The 18754-nt window shown below is 39.8% G+C and overlaps 2 protein-coding genes across 11 annotated transcripts in view; both read right to left on the bottom strand.

Moving 5' to 3' along the window:
- The window catches only part of MCM9 (minichromosome maintenance 9 homologous recombination repair factor), a 47955-nt gene extending 38014 nt beyond the window's left edge, over positions 1–9941 (bottom strand). Inside the window, exons 1-4 of one of the 3 annotated variants that reach the window (XM_064649675.1) lie at positions 9351–9941; positions 5248–5564; positions 3118–3199; positions 2042–2242 (exon numbers count right to left, since the gene is read on the bottom strand). In XM_064649675.1, the coding sequence (XP_064505745.1) occupies positions 2042–2242; positions 3118–3199; positions 5248–5564; positions 9351–9660 (910 nt within the window). In that variant the 5' untranslated portion in view covers positions 9661–9941. The remainder of the gene's footprint in view (positions 1–2041; positions 2243–3117; positions 3200–5247; positions 5565–9350) is intronic. The other 2 variants (XM_064649676.1, XM_064649673.1) reach the window with 2 other exon arrangements.
- A 2727-nt stretch (positions 9942–12668) lies between these two features.
- FAM184A (family with sequence similarity 184 member A) overlaps positions 12669–18754 on the bottom strand; it is a 78124-nt gene continuing 72038 nt past the window's right edge. For 6 of the 8 annotated variants that reach the window (XM_064649667.1, XM_064649665.1, XM_064649666.1 and 3 more), the window contains 2 exons: positions 16147–16349; positions 12669–14421 (listed from right to left, as the gene is read on the bottom strand). In XM_064649667.1, coding sequence (XP_064505737.1) covers positions 14340–14421; positions 16147–16349 — 285 coding nt within the window. In that variant the 3' untranslated portion in view covers positions 12669–14339. The remainder of the gene's footprint in view (positions 14422–16146; positions 16350–18754) is intronic. The other 2 variants (XM_064649672.1, XM_064649670.1) reach the window with 1 other exon arrangement.

Below are 18754 nucleotides of genomic sequence, written 5' to 3'. Positions count from 1 at the left end.
TGCAATTTAAGGAATGTATGGTCTGGATAGCAGGAGAAAAGGGCTTTAAGGAAAGAAATACCATCATCCAAATTCTTTTGTTTCATAGCTAAAAGTGTAGGGGCTATGAAGAATAAAACCTAAAAATTTCCAGACTTCGAAACAGCCCTTGAAAACTGGTGTGTTGTACATTTAAGAAAATAAAGAAAACTTCTAACACTTGAATTATTTTGTCTTAAACCTGTGCACACACAGCATGGCTCATTTTCTTGTTGTTACCTTCAATTTCCTTTTCCTTTTTGACCCTTCTGTGTCACAGATCCCTTTTTTCCTCCCTACCGTAGTCTCTTTCCAGAACAACGCTGACGGCTTGCGAGATATGTAACAGAATTAATTCTGTCCTTTAATATTCTAACACTACCAGCACATAAGGGGTCACAGGTTTAATGCGATGTGTTACTCCCATTGCTAGGGAATAAAAGAGAGTGACCAATTTTGAGATCTTCACTTCATGTTTTAAATTTAGATGCAATTACATGGTACTGGCAAAATATGTAAGCCCCTAATAGATGACTTGAGGCATATGTGTTTCTTTTGGAGGTTTTCTGAAGGAATTAACACATCTTTGTCCAACCAAAAGTGAAATTTTAAAAACTTTGGTCAGCCATGCATAACTCAAGAATTAACTCCACAGTTAGGAGTTAGCATCACAAAGTGACTGACATAAAATGCAGTAGTAGCTACCATTATCTCTTGAAAAAAAGCAAATGTACACACATTCTGTTGTGCAATGGCCTATACCTTAGACTCCTCAGTCAAATTTGATCTCTGTCCTCCATTTCAACTCAAATTCAGACTAACAGCCTGAAACAGACATCTTGGGCAGTGAGGGTCCTTCTCATTTCCACCTCAATTTTCTTGTACCCACTTCATATTTATTTGTTCAGAATGAGTAATATTGCACAAAATCACACTGCTCCCTGCAGGCTTCCAAAAATTGTCCTGAGAATGAAAGATTAAATGGAACCTTCAAAGAAGATCCTGAATTACTTTCTGAACAGTTCTAACCAGAGTGATAATAATCTTGTTCCAAAGAGCAGAAGGATGAAATGTTATTCCAAACATTGTATTCCAAACATTCCAAACATGTATTATTCCAAACAGCAGGAAGCTAGCAATTAAATTGCTTTCTGGGAAATGCAGTTCTGAAGAATCTTTAACATTGACAGGATCTACAGTTTCTTATGTGAGCAGGCTAATTTGGGGGATATTCCCACCTCTTTTTCCTCCTGTTTGTCTTTTAAGAAGAAAAACTAAGCCCTTTCCAGGGTTTTATAAGATACAGTGTCAGCCTAAAAAAAATTCAATGATGGAGACCCTAAAGACTTCATTGAGATTCCACAGAGTTGAGGAGAAGGCACTCAGATTATGGAGAAGGAGAGAGTTTCAGACACAACTCCTGGTTATTCCAAGGTGGTCGACTACAGACTACACTAAGTTTAGGACCCGGCACTGACTGTTCTGGAAGCCACTGTGAATTGAGAGGTTCCACTGCACCTAAGTCGAGGGTCTAGGCATCCAAGGGTTAGCTTAAAGATAAGATGTGCTAAGCTCTATGGTGAAGATTCACAGCTTAGTTTGGGATGCAGAGACCGCGAGTCAGATCTCTCGTCCCAGAGGCAACAGCTACGCTGACTAAAGGCAGATCTGGTCCATACCATTTCTTCTAAGAAGTATGCTTCGTCTTTCTTGATTATAAAACACTCCTCTTTTCCCCCACGGTAATTATATTGTTTCTCATTTTTTGTTAATAAATGTTCCACAAAATACTTGACTAGAAAGCTCAAAAGAAGGAAGATCAATGCAGTAGTTTTGGTACTTCCTCCCCCTCAGTAATATTAAAGTAAAAATTTCATATTCTTGTACTGGAAAAAATATATTCTTGGATTAATGGGTGGTGGGATAGGATAATGGGGGAAAATGTGTTCAGTCACTGTATTTTGACTCCTGATTTCATCTCTATCCGATCAAGTGCCCTACATAAAAGCTTTCAACTACTAACCTGCTAAGGGATCATTCCTATGCCTTTCCCAGAAGTCTTCAAATTCCCTGCGAACTTCTTCATCAATTACAACCCCTGCTAGCTGCTCATTGTTCACTTTAATGTAGTTGGCTTTCAAAACAATCTCCAAGTCACAGCGTGAACCCTCATGGAAAGGCTTCCACCTCTGCATTACCACACCATACACTGTGATATCATCTCCTGGAGGTAAAAACAAAAGTTAGCAAAATAACATCTGACTTGAGACATGAAGCCATTTTAGTTAGCTGTAATGCATAATAATGCAATGCAGTTACAGGAAGTCTAAAACAAAGATAAGGTAGAGTGCTCACATCTGTGGTAGGAAGCTGCTGTGTCTTTCCACTTCTGTTTAAGGGAGGTGAATTCTTACAGGTATACCTCTGTTTGTTTCCTCTTTTAGAAGAGAGGAATTCACAGTAAACCGTAGAAGCTCTCTCAATTAGATTGACTATACAAAAAATTCAGTCAAAACTTATTTGATTTCTGGTAACTTTTATGAACTCCAGAATCACTCATTAACATTCTGGGTACAGTGTTCTTCTGAGAAAGTATGACCAGAAATTAATTTCTTGTGGAGATGTGCCTATCCGAGAATTTGTAGTCCATTCTTCATTCATCCTCCTGCCAATTAGCTTCTTCTTTGAATGCCCAGTAGCTTTTTCCACCTGCAGCACTCCTTAGAAAGCTGGGTTACCCGGCTCTTTGAATCTAAGAAGGTGCAACACATGCAGGGTGATGGTGTGAACCAATTTCCTCGAGAGGTTTGGTGTTCTACATCAACGTGATTTAATATAATTTCTGTATGTCACAACCCATTACTTATTGAAACTGAACTGTTAAAAAGTTAAGATGTAATATGGGGGTTCATGACATTCTCTAGAATAGCCTTCAACTGCCATGCTACTGTCCATCCTGGAACAGCAACATGACAGATGCAGACACCTCATTTGACAAGCTCTCTGCACTAATACAGCCTACTTGACAAAGATTCATCTCAAATGAAAAACTAAAAATGCTTGTGGTACAAACATATGTGATAAATGCTGTATCCTCACCAGACTTGCAACTGTCCACCAAGTCATCTTCCAGAACAACCACCATGCAACGAGGGATGCTTCCAACAGACAGCCTTTGAACCTGGGAGATGGGAAGCAAGAGAGCTTCTTAAGAACAGCACCTTTCAAAAGCCTTTCATTTATAGCTGCTCTGGCTTAAAGACCTACACTCCTTTCTTTCCTGGAACTGAGGTCAGTTCTTGCCTTTTATCACAAAACTTACAGTAAAAGATGCCACTGCTGCCATGAACTTAACAATGAAAGTTTAATGCTGATATTAATGGAAATGGAATTGAGTATTAAATTAGCAGAAGGTGCTCAGTGCTGGGAGATGCAGTGTGATTTCAATATTTTGCTGAAGAAAGCTCACTAAAAGAGGTCATTTGAAAGAGCTGATCTTTTTTTTTATTATAATTTGAGCTATTATTAGATACTTCAATATGCAAAGTTGACTTTGGGTACTGAAGTGTGTCAATGAGTTAGATAACCCTTCACGGAAGTACATACTGAGAGAATATCCTCTGTATTTTTCTGGTATTTAACCATAATTTGAGAGTTCAAGATTAAGTATACACCTAGGTGTCAGGGATTAAATCAACAACCGGAAAAAACAAACATATATATTGACAAATGTGCCAGTAAATCCTGTAATTCTTTTTCTTTTCTCCAGGGCAAAGTCTGTGCAATCTGGTCAGAATCCATTTCCAACCAGCAATCTTCCCATTTACACTTAAAGCTTGCAATAGTTTTTAGAGTATCCACTGCACAAGTACAACAGTCAGAAGTTTCTTTTCATTCTGCAGCACAGGTCATACACGCTAGAATTCTAGACTTATTCTCTCTCTAGTGCCTAGGAAGGTTAATCCACCCTTGTATATTATCTACGTGGGCACAGGCAGTTCACATCACTGTCAGTACTGGTAACACACGCACAGTTACTTGCAGAGCTCAGTAGTGAAACACAAGTGAAATTCAATCCTGGTTTAATTTTACTGTTTTTAATAAGCCCATGGTGCTGAAAATTCCTTCTATCATAGAGATCTGTGTGTCACACAATAAACCAAAAAGTTATAGAAATCTCCCATATGTCAGGAAGAATCATTATATGAACATGCAACACAGGGCTTATTTCCTAGAAAGTTTTAATCCCTTACTTTTTTTTGCTATTCTGAACTTTCAAGAGCTTCATTTCTAATTTCATACATCTTGCATGTAGATTGACACCTCTCCATTTATAACATCAAAACCCTGAAACAACTGAAGATATCTTAGAAAAGACCTACAAAATAAAGACACTGAGCATATAGATAAACACAGAAACATTGCCTGCAATATACCCTGCTTATTCTCAATTTTCATACAGTGTAGATTTTCCTTTGCCAGTTTTGTCTTGGTTATGTGCTACCACAAAAAGAGGTCCAATTGTTTCTCACTGCTCCAGCTTGGCTGTACTTCCACTCAAGGCTACCATCAGAAAACAAATGCAAATTCTGTAAGGATCACATGTGCAATAATTGTTGAATTCAATATTGGCTGAAGGGAAGAGACATTTGCAGACACCATGTGTTGACCATACTGCACAGCTACAGTTGGCCTTGGCCACCACTGGGTTAAGCTCTAGTCCTCAGAAGCAGTGTTGAACATCAGCATCATGTCCAGTAAGTGCTTAGAGAAACAATGCACACTTGATGTAAGGATTCAACATGGAATGGAATTTCATTTACAGAAATTTCATCTGTGCACTGATCCTGGGTGTTTTGTACGACATCAAAAGGAGTTACCCAATAACAGAAGTCTAATCAACATGTCGCTTAATTGTTAACTCTTTGAGAAATCTCTGACCAACAGGCTGCCTGGCTTCTTTTAGTCTTCTCAGGCATTTGATTTAAACAACAGTAGAACCTGTAAAACTTTTCCACTTATCTTAGCATGTAAAACTTAATGATGAAAATGGGATAATCTTAATTCTAATGTAAGCATGAATAGTCTCACCAAGATTAGCAGAGATACCTTATTTCAACAGGAAATTAGACCCCCAAATGTCTTCTTTCGTAAGTTAATTATTTTTGTACTTGAGACATCTATACTTTAATACCTTTCCCTTTTTCTCCATCTTTTTTTTTTCCTTACCTGTTCCTGAATTTTGATTTCTTGATAGTCTCTGCAGCAGGTAGGAGAAGAGGCTGTTCCAGAGAGACAAGTGAACTTGATTGAGTTGCAGCCTTCTTCATTAAGACAGGCTGATGGACGACAGAATGCATAGTACTGTTCAAAGTCAGCCTTGACAGCAAACACATGCTTGCACTTGTTGCAGATGTAACTCCGTTCAAACTCCAAAACTTTCACCGAGCTGGTACGTATGACAGTCCCAGTAACAGACAAAAAGTGACCAACATCCTTGGTTTTAGGAATGTGCTCTCGAGTCAGCTCTGGGCAAACAGGCAAACCTGTTAAACAGAAATATGTGCAGCATAAGGCTGTGCATATAAAACATGGACTTACAGTGCAGTTAAACAGAAAGGCTAGTAAACATGCCAGACATATGAACAGTAGCCATTGTTATTACTGTTTCATAAATGTAACTCAGCAATTCATCTGTTGTACCATAAATCTGATTCACTGGCCTCAGATAGTGAAAATCATCAGACACTGAGCATTAACTGAAAATGTTGCCATTTTACTCTCCCTCTCTTGCCAAGGGCTGAATAGTCACGAACAGTTTCCATTCATGGAAGAAGATCCTGATGTTCTCAGATCTATTTATTAATTTAAATGTTCTTTTTGCAGAAGCCATTTATTCTACAACTAGTTTATCTGACTTACAAAATTTTAGTTATGCTACTTAATTGTAGTTCAGTGTTATTCCATAGTTAAACAGCTGTAGCTCCTAGTCTTGTGTGAATTCTCAAGTCTAAGCAAATTTAAAATTCGCACTTGGTGAGCATTTGACCTTAAATCCACACTGCATACCAGTAAAGCTCAAGCACAAGGAAGACAGCATAAAAAAAATATAAAGGAGTTTTGAACACAACCAAAGCAAATTCACTTGTAAGTTCAAGTGAATGGTGACAGAACACTTTCCACCTGCCCTCCTTTAATTCCACCCCAACAGCCAATTCAGTGGTGTCCCGATCCTGTTCCGGCATTCACTCATGCAGCCATCACTTGGCACCACAGTGGCTAAAGTCCTCAGGAAAATTAATCTACCTCAACTTTACATATCTCTGAAATGATCACCTGAGCACAATATTGCCTCTTCAGAAAGTAGTAATGAACTACAAGTTACTAATATTTATCAACTTAAAAAGATATTACCTACTCCTAAAATAATTTCTTAGCTTTAAAACAGAGCCAGAAAATAGAGATGTAAAATTACAAATCTGTTGGGAAATGATGTTTCTAAGGGGACTAAAACTATTTGTGCATCTAGGTCAAATCTTCTTAGGAGCTTTGACTGCTAAAAAAAAGATATCATATGTTTATATCAGTGTTTTCAAAACTAAATGCTTTATTTCAGACACTCTGAAACACTCTGTTTTGATGCTTTTAAGCAGCGTTTAACCTTTTGCTTTTGTTTAAAGAAAATATTTTTAACTATTAAGCTAATTTTAAAAGGTAAAAGAATAAAGTTAAGAAAACGTAGAAAGGAATTAAATAATCTGTAAAACTGCAAACAAATTTTTCCTGGTTGACTCTAGCAAAGCTATTTACATGTTCTACCAAACCTGTTGAATTTTTTTTTCTCCCACAGGTTTGCATTTCTAATCAGTTCAGGGGAAAAAAATCCATTATTTCTCCAACTGTTTTGGCATTTTTTTCCCAGCTCAGTATTGGTGCCCCTCAACAAACTTTGCAAAATACCACACATCTTACACTAGAGAGAACTGCAGCACTGTTGTCAGGATATATGATGATCATCCCTGTGAATTTTGAAGAGACAAGAGTTTGGATGTGAAAAAAGAGCTTTTGTTCTGATCATATCAGACTGCTTGACGAACTCTTTAATTGAGTATGTGCCTCTTTGAATCAACTTTACTGTATCAGTCACAAAAATGCTGAGCTATTAGAAGCAGCTTGGCCTTCAGTAACAGACACAGCAGTGCTCTGGCTAATGGTAAGGAAAAATCATTTCATGGATTGGTAGCAAAATGCAGAAGTTACACAATCAAATTCCTACAATGCTAAAATTCAGATAACTTTATCTTTTACCTTCTTCAGTTAACCCAAGGTAATCATCTGTTATTAACTGCTGCACACTCACACTCCCTGAATCCCTCTTTGAACTCCTGGATGTACTGGTAGCAGTGTGTCGAGATTGCATTCTTATACCCGGCATAAGCAAAACCACTTTTCCTCCCTTCATTCCATGCCTGACACGAAGATCCCCTCAGCCGCACTCCAGTTAGTTGTCTGCTGCTCTCACCAAAAATAATGCCCCACCTTCTCATTCCCTTCTCATCTAATGTAGGAATGGGAAGTGGCACTCCAAGAGGAGAATCCTGAAGGTAACCAAAACCCAGAATCCACTTGAAAGGTAACAGTATCATTGGAAAATTGATGTGGAAAGAAGGCTACAGATCCCTTAGCTTATTTCTTCTGTTTCTTCCGAAGCCAGCCTTTCGGTGGTACAGAACATTAACTAAACTATGTGGACAGATGTTATTTTGATCCAGCTGGACCACTCACGGATAACCCCCCTGTTCATCAATTTCCCTCCAGCTTAGTGAGAGGGTTATTTGTAGTCTGCTGACTTCTTCTGTCAGGCTTGCTTTTATCAGTTATTAAAACTACTTGATCAAAGGTTGCTAATTTTGCCTGAGGTTTATAAGGGAATATTCAGACAAAACATCACTGTGGGAGGAATGATCAGCTCCAGTAACAGGCTGATAACAGGAGGAGGAATGTCTTAAAGACACCGCTACTCATGCAGTGATCATCTGCCCCTTGCTGTACTTCTTCTAATACTTCCTGCTAGCTTTTAAAATAATCCTACTTGGAGTCTTTTTCTCATGCTGAAGCTCTGAATGATGCACATGCATCCTAGAACACTAGGAGGAGAGTTTTAATTCATTCCTGCTTTCATAGGTACAGGGAGATGCCCAATGACAAATTTCAGTAAGCACGGAGGCCATCCTTTAACATCACGTACTCAGCAGTTGTGTACAAGCTCCTGAACAACTGAATTGGTAGCAAGCCTTATTTTTTTTAACTTCTTTCCCTCTAAAAATCTTGAAAAAATAGCATTGTGAGAGCCACAGGCTAATTGTAATTCTGATGGATGTGTTTTCATTACAACATTTTTCTTGAAACTTACTGGAATGAAACACAGGCCTATTTAACAACTGTAATTTATCCAAGTCCAAGATGTCAAAAGACTGAATGATCACAATCCACTCCACAAGAGGGCAGGGGAGGGAAACACAGGCTGCCACCTCTTGGCTTTGTGGACTATTGCTCCAAATAGTTATGACCAGAAATTATCAGAAGGGATGATGCCACCACTGACCCAGTCTCCCAAAGCAGGCAAAACAGACATTCCAGCTCCTGAATCTGCACTCCACACTTACCAGCCCTCAAAGCTACTAGAAATTTCTTATTAATAAGGAATAATGGCATATCAACTTGCAGTGGAAAAAATGACAAAGTTCCCTGTTAACGATCATGCCTTTCAACAGTTCATTCCAATTTTATAACAAGCAATTTTATTACAGCTAAGCATAAAATTCAGCAATTTCAAATGGAATTGTTACAAGACAACTCAAAATTTTGACTGTGCCTCTTCTGGGAGGTGGCTGGAGTAAAAAAAGACGATGAGCCAACTGGCACAGTAGCGAAGTCAACCTGCAATTAAACTTACAAACCATATATCTTCCCCTAAAACTTTTCTTTAGACCTTCTGTCTAGAAGAGAAATAATGTAAGACCAGCTGCTGATGTGAGGAGTCTTTGCCACGGAAAGGCTTTAGTATAAGCCCTGACCCAACAAATGCCAATCACTGCATGCAGGCCAGTGGCAATTGCCATAGCTTTTTTGGGGGGGTTGGTCTACACACCTCCATGTATTTGCATGTGTTCTTTCCTGCTTAATAGACGCTAAAGATTCCCTACCGCTTCAAACAGTGAAACGGCAAGAATTAAACTTGCTCGTTCCCACGGCACCCCAATAGTTTGTTCCAGAGTAAGGAAACTTGACTGGGAGATGCAGCTCACTGCAGCCCCTGCCCCGCCACTCACCCGAGACCCTGGCGTGCAGGTTCTGCTTCAGGCTGAGCTGTGCTGGGTCCGCGGTGTCCTGCAGCGCTGCCAGGGCAGCCCGGCGCAGCGCGCTGTCGAAGATCGGGAGCACCTCGCTGGGGAAGGCGTTGAAATACTCCCCGATCTCCATGTTGGTCTCGAAGAGCGTCAAGGCATCGACGACGACGGGGTAGTGCGCCTGGTCGTCCGCCTCCCTCAGGATGCCCAGGATGTCGTCCCTGTGGTGCTCCAGCACGTAGGACTCGAACACCTGCCCGATGAGGGCCACCTGGTCCGCGCTCAGCACCATGTTGCGCCTACGCGGGGGCGAGGTGAGGGGAAGAGGTTACACAGGGAGGCTTCCCGGTGCGGGCACGCGCCGAGCGGGAAACTTTATCTTTCTCTCGGGGAAGCCCATGGCGGAGCCGGGCGAGAGCGGGGCGCGGCTCAGGAGCTCGGGCAGCGGCACCTCGTTACCGCGGCACCTCCGACCCGCTGCTGCCCGGCACCAGCGCCGCGCCGGGCTCCGGAGCCGGGACGGAACCGCCTGCAGCCCCTCACTGCCGGCTCCCGCCAACTCGCCAGCCCGCCCCGCCCCCTCAGAGGGTCACGCCCGCCCGCCGGGGCAGGCGGGGAGCGGGCGGGGAGCGGGCGGGGAGCGGGCGGGGAGCGGGCGGGGAGCGGGCGGGGAGCGGGCGGGGAGCGGGCGGGGAGCGGGCGGGGAGCGGGCGGGGCGGTCCTCCCGTTAATGCCACAAAGCGAAACGGCGAAGGCCCCCGTTCCGTCGCTCTGTGGGCGGTGACAGGAGGAGGAAGCAGCCTCGGCGTGTCCGCCCCGCCCCACCGGCGGCAGGGGCGGGGTTCTCCGCGGCGCGCAGTCGGCCGCCGCCAGGACAGCAGGTTTAGAGCGGCGGCGAGGCAGGGGCGGGCCGGACCGGGCCAGCAGCACGCTGCCTGCCGCCCGCCTGCGGAGCGCTGCCCCCAGCGCGTCCCGTGCTGCGGGATGCGGGTGCGCCCCGAGCGTCGCCCCCGTGCCCGCGCCCGCCGGGCGGAGGCGGGCGGAGCTCTGCGGCCGCCCCGCTCCCGCTCGGTACCTGCAGCGGGCGCCGCCGCCCCTCCGGCCGGGTTCCCGCCACCGCAGCTCCCTCACCGGCAGGAGGAGCGGCTCCGTCCCCGCCCCCTCCGCGCCGCTCCACGGGCGGGCCCGGGGGCGCTTCCCTCGGGTGGCTCAGCGGCGGCGGGAGAACCGGCCCTCCCGGGAGCAGCTGAGGGGCGGTGGGCCCCGGCTCCGCGCCGGTCAGCGCTCCGTGGGCTCGGGGAACGCTGCAGCTGCTCGGCCTCTGGGGAACAACAGATCCACCTACGGGTTCTCCTTCCAGTATTGCCGCACTTTGTTGTTTGCCTAAATATCTCTGTTCCCTCGCTGCAAAGAGGCGCTGCTCCTGTGTACAAGGGGCGGAAGGGGGACTGTACGGCAGGGGCAGCCCCCAGGCAGCTGGAGCTGCTTTTTACAAGTCCTCCCCCGCGGTTTACAGGCACCACAGAGTCTAAATTGGACTTCTTAAAAAGCGGACTGCATAACAAACCAGCCATTTCTCCCTCCCTCGAAGTCTGAGGAGTTTAGGGATTATACTGTTAATATAACCAGAAAATAGGGTTTCCTGGAGGCTCTAAAGCTTTCGCTTTTGCCCAGTGTTGTTTTGAAAATTTCGTACCTCTGTGTTCTCCAGATTTTGCCAGGAAATGTGTGCAGGAATAAAACTGATACAATGCCCAACACCCTAAAGTAGCTAAACAACAATACTACAAATTTTTACTGTAGTAAAAAAAAAAAAAAAGTTTAGCATTTGCCTATGGAGATCATGAGAAAAACAGAAGTGAAAATTTATTTAGACTAAGAATGTTAAAAACTCAGTGCTATGGACTCATGTAATTTATATACGGTGCTTCTCTTAGGACTAGTGTTTTCCTTGAAGTCTGAGGTAAATGTAGTACACACATGCTGAAGTAACTGAAACAATGCAAAGGGAAGCCAGTCAATATGATAAAGTGATTTCCACATTGGTACTGGTTGCAGCTTGGTTTTCAAGAATCTTTGGGATTTTTTTCCCCCAAGTACACCTTCTGGGTAGAATTCCTGCTGCAGAAAAAAAGCCATGCAGTTCTTGGGACATAATTCTTCCCTGTGCTATGAGATTTTGTCAGAAGGGTTGGCTAGAGGAGTTTTCTGCTGAACTGGAAAATTCACTGGCATTCAAACTCTTTATCACAGATGTACATGGAGCAATCTAGACCGTGTCGAACCTGCCCTTAAGACTGATTTTTACAATGATGTTCTGATGAAATGTAGAAATCTTCTGCATTTTGCCCCTGTATCAAGTACAGCCTAGTCCTTCTTCCACAGTAAAGATTGAAATATTACGTCCTTGTTTCCTCTTTGACCTTTTATTGTTCTTTCTGAATAGAATTAAAGGGTCATGGGAATTAGTTACACTAAGTGTTGGTAATGAGATTTGATGTGTCGGAATGCAGAGAGATAGTTCCTGAGAGCCAAAAGACTTTCCCACTGTTGTAACTAACACTATGCCACTTTATGCTAACTCTGTACCTCCTTACTCAGAGTTGTCTGTTGAGCTTGGAAATGCTGCACACATGTGTGAGCAGAGACTTTGCAGAATTCTCTGCACAACTGACTGGACTCACAAATATGCACACTTCTAGGTTTTTCCAGAACACCAGATACTGCAAAGATCAGGAGCACAATAGGATAGTGATCATCCAAGTTACTGTATTAATCCCAAAATCCAGATATTACCTTCTTTTAGGAATACATTTTACAGACTTTTCAATGCCATTTGGTAGAAAATAAATTTTTTCCAAATTTCTTCTTTTTTTTTTTTTTTCTCTGTTTGTTTGTTTGTTTGGTTTTTTGTTTGTTTGTTTTTGTTCGTTTTTGGGGTTTTTGGGGGTTTTTTTGTGGGGTTTTTTTGTTTTTTTTTTTGTTTGTTTGTTTTTGGTTTTGGTTTTTTGTTTGTTTGTTTTTGGTTTTGTTTTGAATAGACTGATTTGGCAGTGGTACAGCTGCTGACTGTGGCAGACACAGTAACTGTGTCCTTCTTAACTTTCTTTTCTTTTCTAGTAAAAAAACAACGGGCACAGCTTTTACTGAATAAGTAAATGTAGATATTATCATCTTTGTATTAGTGTTCAGTTATTCATTCCATAAGTACAAATGCACAAATGAAGTGGAGGATAAGAGAAAAAGGCTGATCCCTTGCAAAGCATGCAAGAAAAAATACGCGACACTCACTTCAGAACATTGTAACAAAATGATCTAGTGAATTTTATTTTGGGTAACAGCCAAGAAATCTGACATTTTGCCCAATATGGCTTTCTTCTAAAATTAAAAAGTTGCATATACCTACAGTTGAGTCCACCAGCTACCGAAAATCTGCTGTATACATCTTTAATCCACGGCAGCATCACCAGAATACAGCTTTCAGTGGCGTTTTCAAGCTGAATTATAAGATAGAAGTTTTTAAATGTGCATTTAGAAGATTTTTATATTATTTATATGAAAACATACAAATTTTTCATTTATACATATACTACATATAAAACTCATTTTAATTAGCAAGTATCTTCATCTGGGTATTTATCTTTGTGCATATAGCAAAAAAAGGATGTAGTTAGGGCTTCAGATGAAATATTAAAGTTCAAGACCTTTGTATATGCTAACTAGAACCTTATTCAAATAACTCAAACTTTTTTTTCTTGCTTTTAAAAGATAAGAGATTCAGCTTAAAAATACATTCATAAAACAAAGACAATGTTCTCCCTGAGACTACCAGTGTGAGTTACTTTGTGGTAATCTTTGAATGAAAAAATATAAAAAAGACAATAAGCTCTGGTTTTCTATATGCTACAACAAATTTCTCGAGCAACACTGACATCATAAAAGGTACAGACTGGAGAATCATGCTCACTAGCTGAAAAAACATTTTCATATATCAGTTTAAGAAGAAGAAAAGAAATTAATATAGACAAAGGAAAGTGACTAATTTTTAAGGAAACATCTGTACTGTAGTATGAATAAATGGGAAAAAGTTGGGTCGTTGCTTTTGTTTGTTTGTTTGGGACTTTCTTTTTTTATTTCAGACATGAATTTTATCCAAAGCAGGACTATATGCTCAAAATGTAGATTCTTGATTTATGCAGAGATACTTAGCAGAGTTTTCTAAATATATCAAGCATTTGTTTTTGTTAATATTCATAAAAGAAATATAGAACCTGTGAAAACAGTTTCTGTTTAAATTCAGTGATAAAATATTTGATTATAATGAGATGGCAAAGCCTCATGAGCAATAAGTGAGGAGTCAACCCCCAACCCCAGTGAACAGCTCCTGGTTTGTGGCTTTTTTCATCCTCTGTCAGAATGACTCTGCTTTGAAGGCCAGCAGCTATGCTAGTTTTATTTAGCATTCTTCCTTTTAAACGTTAGAGACAGATTTTAAACTGCTACAAAGTAACAGAGTTGGGATGCATTAAATATATCCTGCTCCAATTGGAGAGAGAGTGCAAGATACAAACCTTTTCCTTTTACAATTTAAGTTGTATTTATAGTAACCATGCAATTATGTTATTCAGGGGGAAAAGCCTTACCTGAAATCAAAGAAAGCATTTATAGGAAAAAGGGGGAAAGCATTGTTTGTTCTACCAAAATTTATTATGTAGTAATTACAAAGTTTAAAGATTCTTCCATTTTAAATAAAAATAATAGTTATAATTACACATATTGTATAGTATCATGTCAAGTGATTTCAACAAATATAACATGAAATACAGTGCAGTTTCAAATCAGAAAGACAATTACTTTCTCATTCACAGTGTTTGACAAATTACAGGATAGCTTGTTCACATGAGGGTTTACTTAAGGTCATGCTCTTATAAACAGTCCACATCACGCTGTGCCACAAAAAGAAATCATCTCTCAGAACGTGAAGTATCGGGCAAACCACTCCTGGCGTTGTGGATCTGGTGAAGCCACTGGTGAGGCATCAGTCGGAGGAGGGCTAAATTCACAGAAAGAAAAAAACCACAATTATCCCACAACTACACAAAAAGTACAACTATTAGGAGAAAAAAAAGAATCACAGAGAATATTCAGTAAGGAACACAGTCTGTTTTTCCGTGGATTAATTATCAGTGTGCCCCAGGACATGATTTAATGTCTCCCTATAGAATCTGTGATCATCCACTCCATTGGAGAGCATCAGCAGCACAGACAAGTCAGTTCAGAAACCACATTAGAGATTGGGCAAATAATGTTTTGGAAAACATAATTTAGAATCTCATAAATAACTGTAGGTTTTCAGGAAGAATAAAAAGAGTTTTCTTGGAAAAGCGTGACTGTCGAAGGTCCTCTTTTAGCATCCTTTTCCTGTGGTAAAGTTAATTTTGAAAAATATGATGCGAGCATCATATTTGTAGACATGTGCTCACAAAGACTGGCTGGCAACTGAACAGAAATACACACTATTTTAATAGTTAACACCGATCATGAATATCACTTGCATTGTTGCTCATGCACACAATTAGAATATGCTCATATACTAGGAAAAAAGAAACTACTGTGCTACAAACAGGATTTGGTTTCTCTTTTAACATTCTCACAAAATGAGCAGGAGAGAATAATTTATAGTAGTTTACACAATTAACTTCCTTTCTCAATAAAAATTGGTAATAAAAGTAATCTCGATTATTGGATAATACAGGGCAAAAACCAATTTGGAGTGAAAACTCCAGCATCACAGTTCATGGGGTCATGCACATGCATGTTATAGATATCTGAGCATACTCATGCACATCACATGCACAGGAAAAAAATTAGCAACAGTACTTTTTTTCTTTTTAAAATTGTTTTCTTGAAAAATATCGTTTTCCCTTATCTATTTTGGATTCTATCATTTGTTTCCCTTTATAATTAGCAGTTGCTAGGTATGTGATCTTTTGCATTACATCAAAGGAGAGAGCAAACAACCAAGAGTGGAACCACTAATTAGACATCATTTTAAGTTGTCAACTTAGAGGTAAGAGATCAGCACCTACTAAATACAGAGTACAGCACTTCGGTGCATTTAATATGTGGGCACATCAAGCTAAAAGATTAAAATCCTGCCTCTAAAATGCCATTTTTAAGTTATTCAATTCAATAGATTATTTTGTGAAAGAATTATTTGAGACTTTAATTTTGGTTTTGATTACTGGAAGCTCAGCATTAAGCACCTAAGCCTACACATTTCCTGTTGCTGTAGGAAGGTTACTCATATGAAACAATTTGATACAGGGGAGGAAAGGGGAAACATAAAACATTCACGTAGCACGGAAAATAATTTTCTTACATAAAAATCATTATCACATAATACTGAATAAAAGAAATTCCGTGCTCGTATCAATTCCTAAATGAAAATCAGTAAATAACACAAACATTTAAAACAATTGTTCATATATGTAAACAATTGAAAGCACATGAATTCTGTTAGGGTATTTATAAAGGTTTTCAAAGTTCAAGGCTTAGGAAGAAGTGAGAGAATACTTCATATTTCAACAAGGTCTGCAATAAAAAGGAATACTATAAAGAGGTTATAAATACAATGTAAAAATTAAAATGCCATAAGAGTACTTGTACCTCTGAAAGGCTGATAAAGCAAGTGGGATTCAGCTCAATAGGAACGCAAAATTTTTCTGAGTTAAGCAAAAAAAAAAAGAAAAAAAAAGATTGGTGAGGCAGTGCTCACCTCAAAAACGTCTTGGGCTCTTTGGGTGGCATTGGCTGTGGTAGTGGTTTGCTGCTGTTGAACTCAATATCGTGGATGGGTGAGTTAGGAATGGGGTCCAGGCGATTAGGATGTCCATTGCCCACCACTCCGCTAGATTCCAGAGCACTTAGATTGGGGACACTCACAAACCTGTTTGTTGATTTATCATTCTTCTTCTTTTGCTGCATTAAAAATAACAAATGTAAGGAAGCCTTCTTGCACCTGGACAGACGAGGACATTGGCAAACTTAAAAGTTTTATTGATGGCTGGTTTGGAGGTTTTTTTGAAGGAGAGATTGTGACAGACTGGCCCCTTTTTCCAATTGTAGTTATCCTGTTTGCTTTGACGAGACCTTAACGCCACAGATTTTCACAGAAAAATCAAATTTCTGATCAAGATGATTAAATTATTGTGACTTAGCATAATAATCAATGAGTATGTCATAGGAGGTCTTCCAATATAACATTTTGCTCTATTTAAACATTGGACATTGACAATCTTGTGGAAAACTTCTCTCAGTCTGCTAAAATTTTAATGTTTACTCAAAACTTTTCTTGATATCTGCAAACCTTTCACAGCAATCAACACCCTCATGGTCAGCAAGCATTACAGCAATAGGGCTGAAGATATAAATATTACTGTACAGGAGTTCAGTTTCTTGAATAAGGAAAAAGCCAGGCTTTGATGCCGTTATAGCTGTCACTTCTGGACACCAGGTGGCACAATTGAACATTTTTCTTTTTGTAATACTCTCTATACTTCTCCTGATAGCATTTCAAGGGACTCAAAATACTGAAGAAATTTATTTTTATATCACTATTCTACATTCCAGAACACATCACACAAAGAAGTCAGTATTCAACCTCTCCATAGATGTTTTAATGTAGAAGGATGTTTCAAATAATTCTATAGCTTTTTTTTTTTAAATGGCTGTGTGACAAGAAACCTTGTGTATTTTCTGACTTCTATCAAATATTCCACATCCACAATAAAATATTAATATTAAAAGCATCTCATTTCTAAAAATAGGATTTTTTAACATACCCAGAGCAATGAAAAAATGCCTCATAAATATAATGAATTATGTATTATTTGAATATATAATAAATAATTTCCTTCAATTACCTACATGCAACCCTAACAAGGCAGCTAGGAGAAGAACCCTTAAGGGCTTATGAACTACACAAATCTGAACGAAAGTGAAAGACGAGTGCAATCTCATGTTGTTTCTATATTACATTTTCCAGCAGAATTCCACTTGAAACAGGAGAGCTGCTCTATTCAAGGGTGGGTGCAAGTTCAAATAGAGACAGACAGAGAGTCCTACTGTTTGTTTGCGCTTTCTTCTCTGTAGCTCTCTGCTGGCTTTGATTTCAGTGCCCAGCCTCTCTGCGCTGGCAGATGCAAATGCTACTAATTGCAGCCACACTGGTGGATGTGTTTGTCAAAATATAACTAAAAACCCTCAACAATTTAACCAAATGCTATAATAGAAAAAATTCTTTCTAGGCATCACAATGAAAGATCATCAGCTACAAAGGATTAAACTAAGATTGTCCCATACAGTTCTGCTTTAGTAGCTGAAGAAGCAAGAAATATTATGATGGAAGAAATAGTTTGGTAAAAGTAACCAACTGCACGTAAAATACACTTGCAAGGCAATATACGTTGTAATTAAAACAGTGTGTTAAACAAACTGTAGTTAAATCTGTGTGCTCCACAGGTGGCCCATTTCTGGAAAATATAAGTTATCCACATAAGTGCTTAGAAAAATACTGCAATTCATATAACATTCTCTATAAAAAAAAATCTGTGCTTCTGAAGTGGTCAAATCTGGAAAGAGAAGATTGTGTGTATTGTTTCCATGAAATTCATGCAAAGTATTAAGAAACTTCAGATGTAACAATATAATACTAAACAGATCCATTGCATAAATTACAGAAGCAGTAATACATACTGCAATGGCTGTAATCTTGCATTAATGTGCAAAGCCTGTAGTAATTCATAAATTCTGTCTTTCCTTTTAAAAAAGGAAAAGAGAATGAGATTTTCAGTTTCTCTGTAATTCATTCTCCAATAACACAGCACATGCTTTGACAAAATAAAGTAACATAGTCCACGACTCATGAAATGAGAGGTCAGAATGTTCTGGCATACAAGACACTTTTAAAGTCTAAACAGTTTTGAGTGATAGAAGCATATTATAAAAATATATGAATTATCACTACGGAAATCTGATGTTAATAGTGCTTTTGCCAAACACTTCAGATTTCACACAAAACAAGCTTGTATACTAGATGGTTACATTTCACATCTTTATAAATGAATGGTTCAGACAAACTTCCAAAATTTTCATAAAACCAAAGCATTCAAATTGTATCTGGATGTCCTGGTATTGTCTCTACTGGGCCTGAACTAAGTTCTTTTATGCAGTTAGGATAAAAATTAGGCATCCACAGATAAGCTTGTGAGATCTGCCGGGCTCCTGAAAAATCACAGGAGAATATTGACATTTTGCAGCTGAGCTTGTGCAGAAGTGTGAAATACGTTGATCTGATGTGAAACTACAATAAGGCTTGGCTAAAC

The sequence above is a fragment of the Pseudopipra pipra genome, chromosome 3, assembly GCF_036250125.1.
Source record: "Pseudopipra pipra isolate bDixPip1 chromosome 3, bDixPip1.hap1, whole genome shotgun sequence".
Classification (NCBI taxonomy): Eukaryota; Metazoa; Chordata; class Aves; order Passeriformes; family Pipridae; genus Pseudopipra; species Pseudopipra pipra.
Note: the sequence above shows the minus strand (reverse complement) of the source record. Positions and strands in the feature narration are given on the sequence as shown.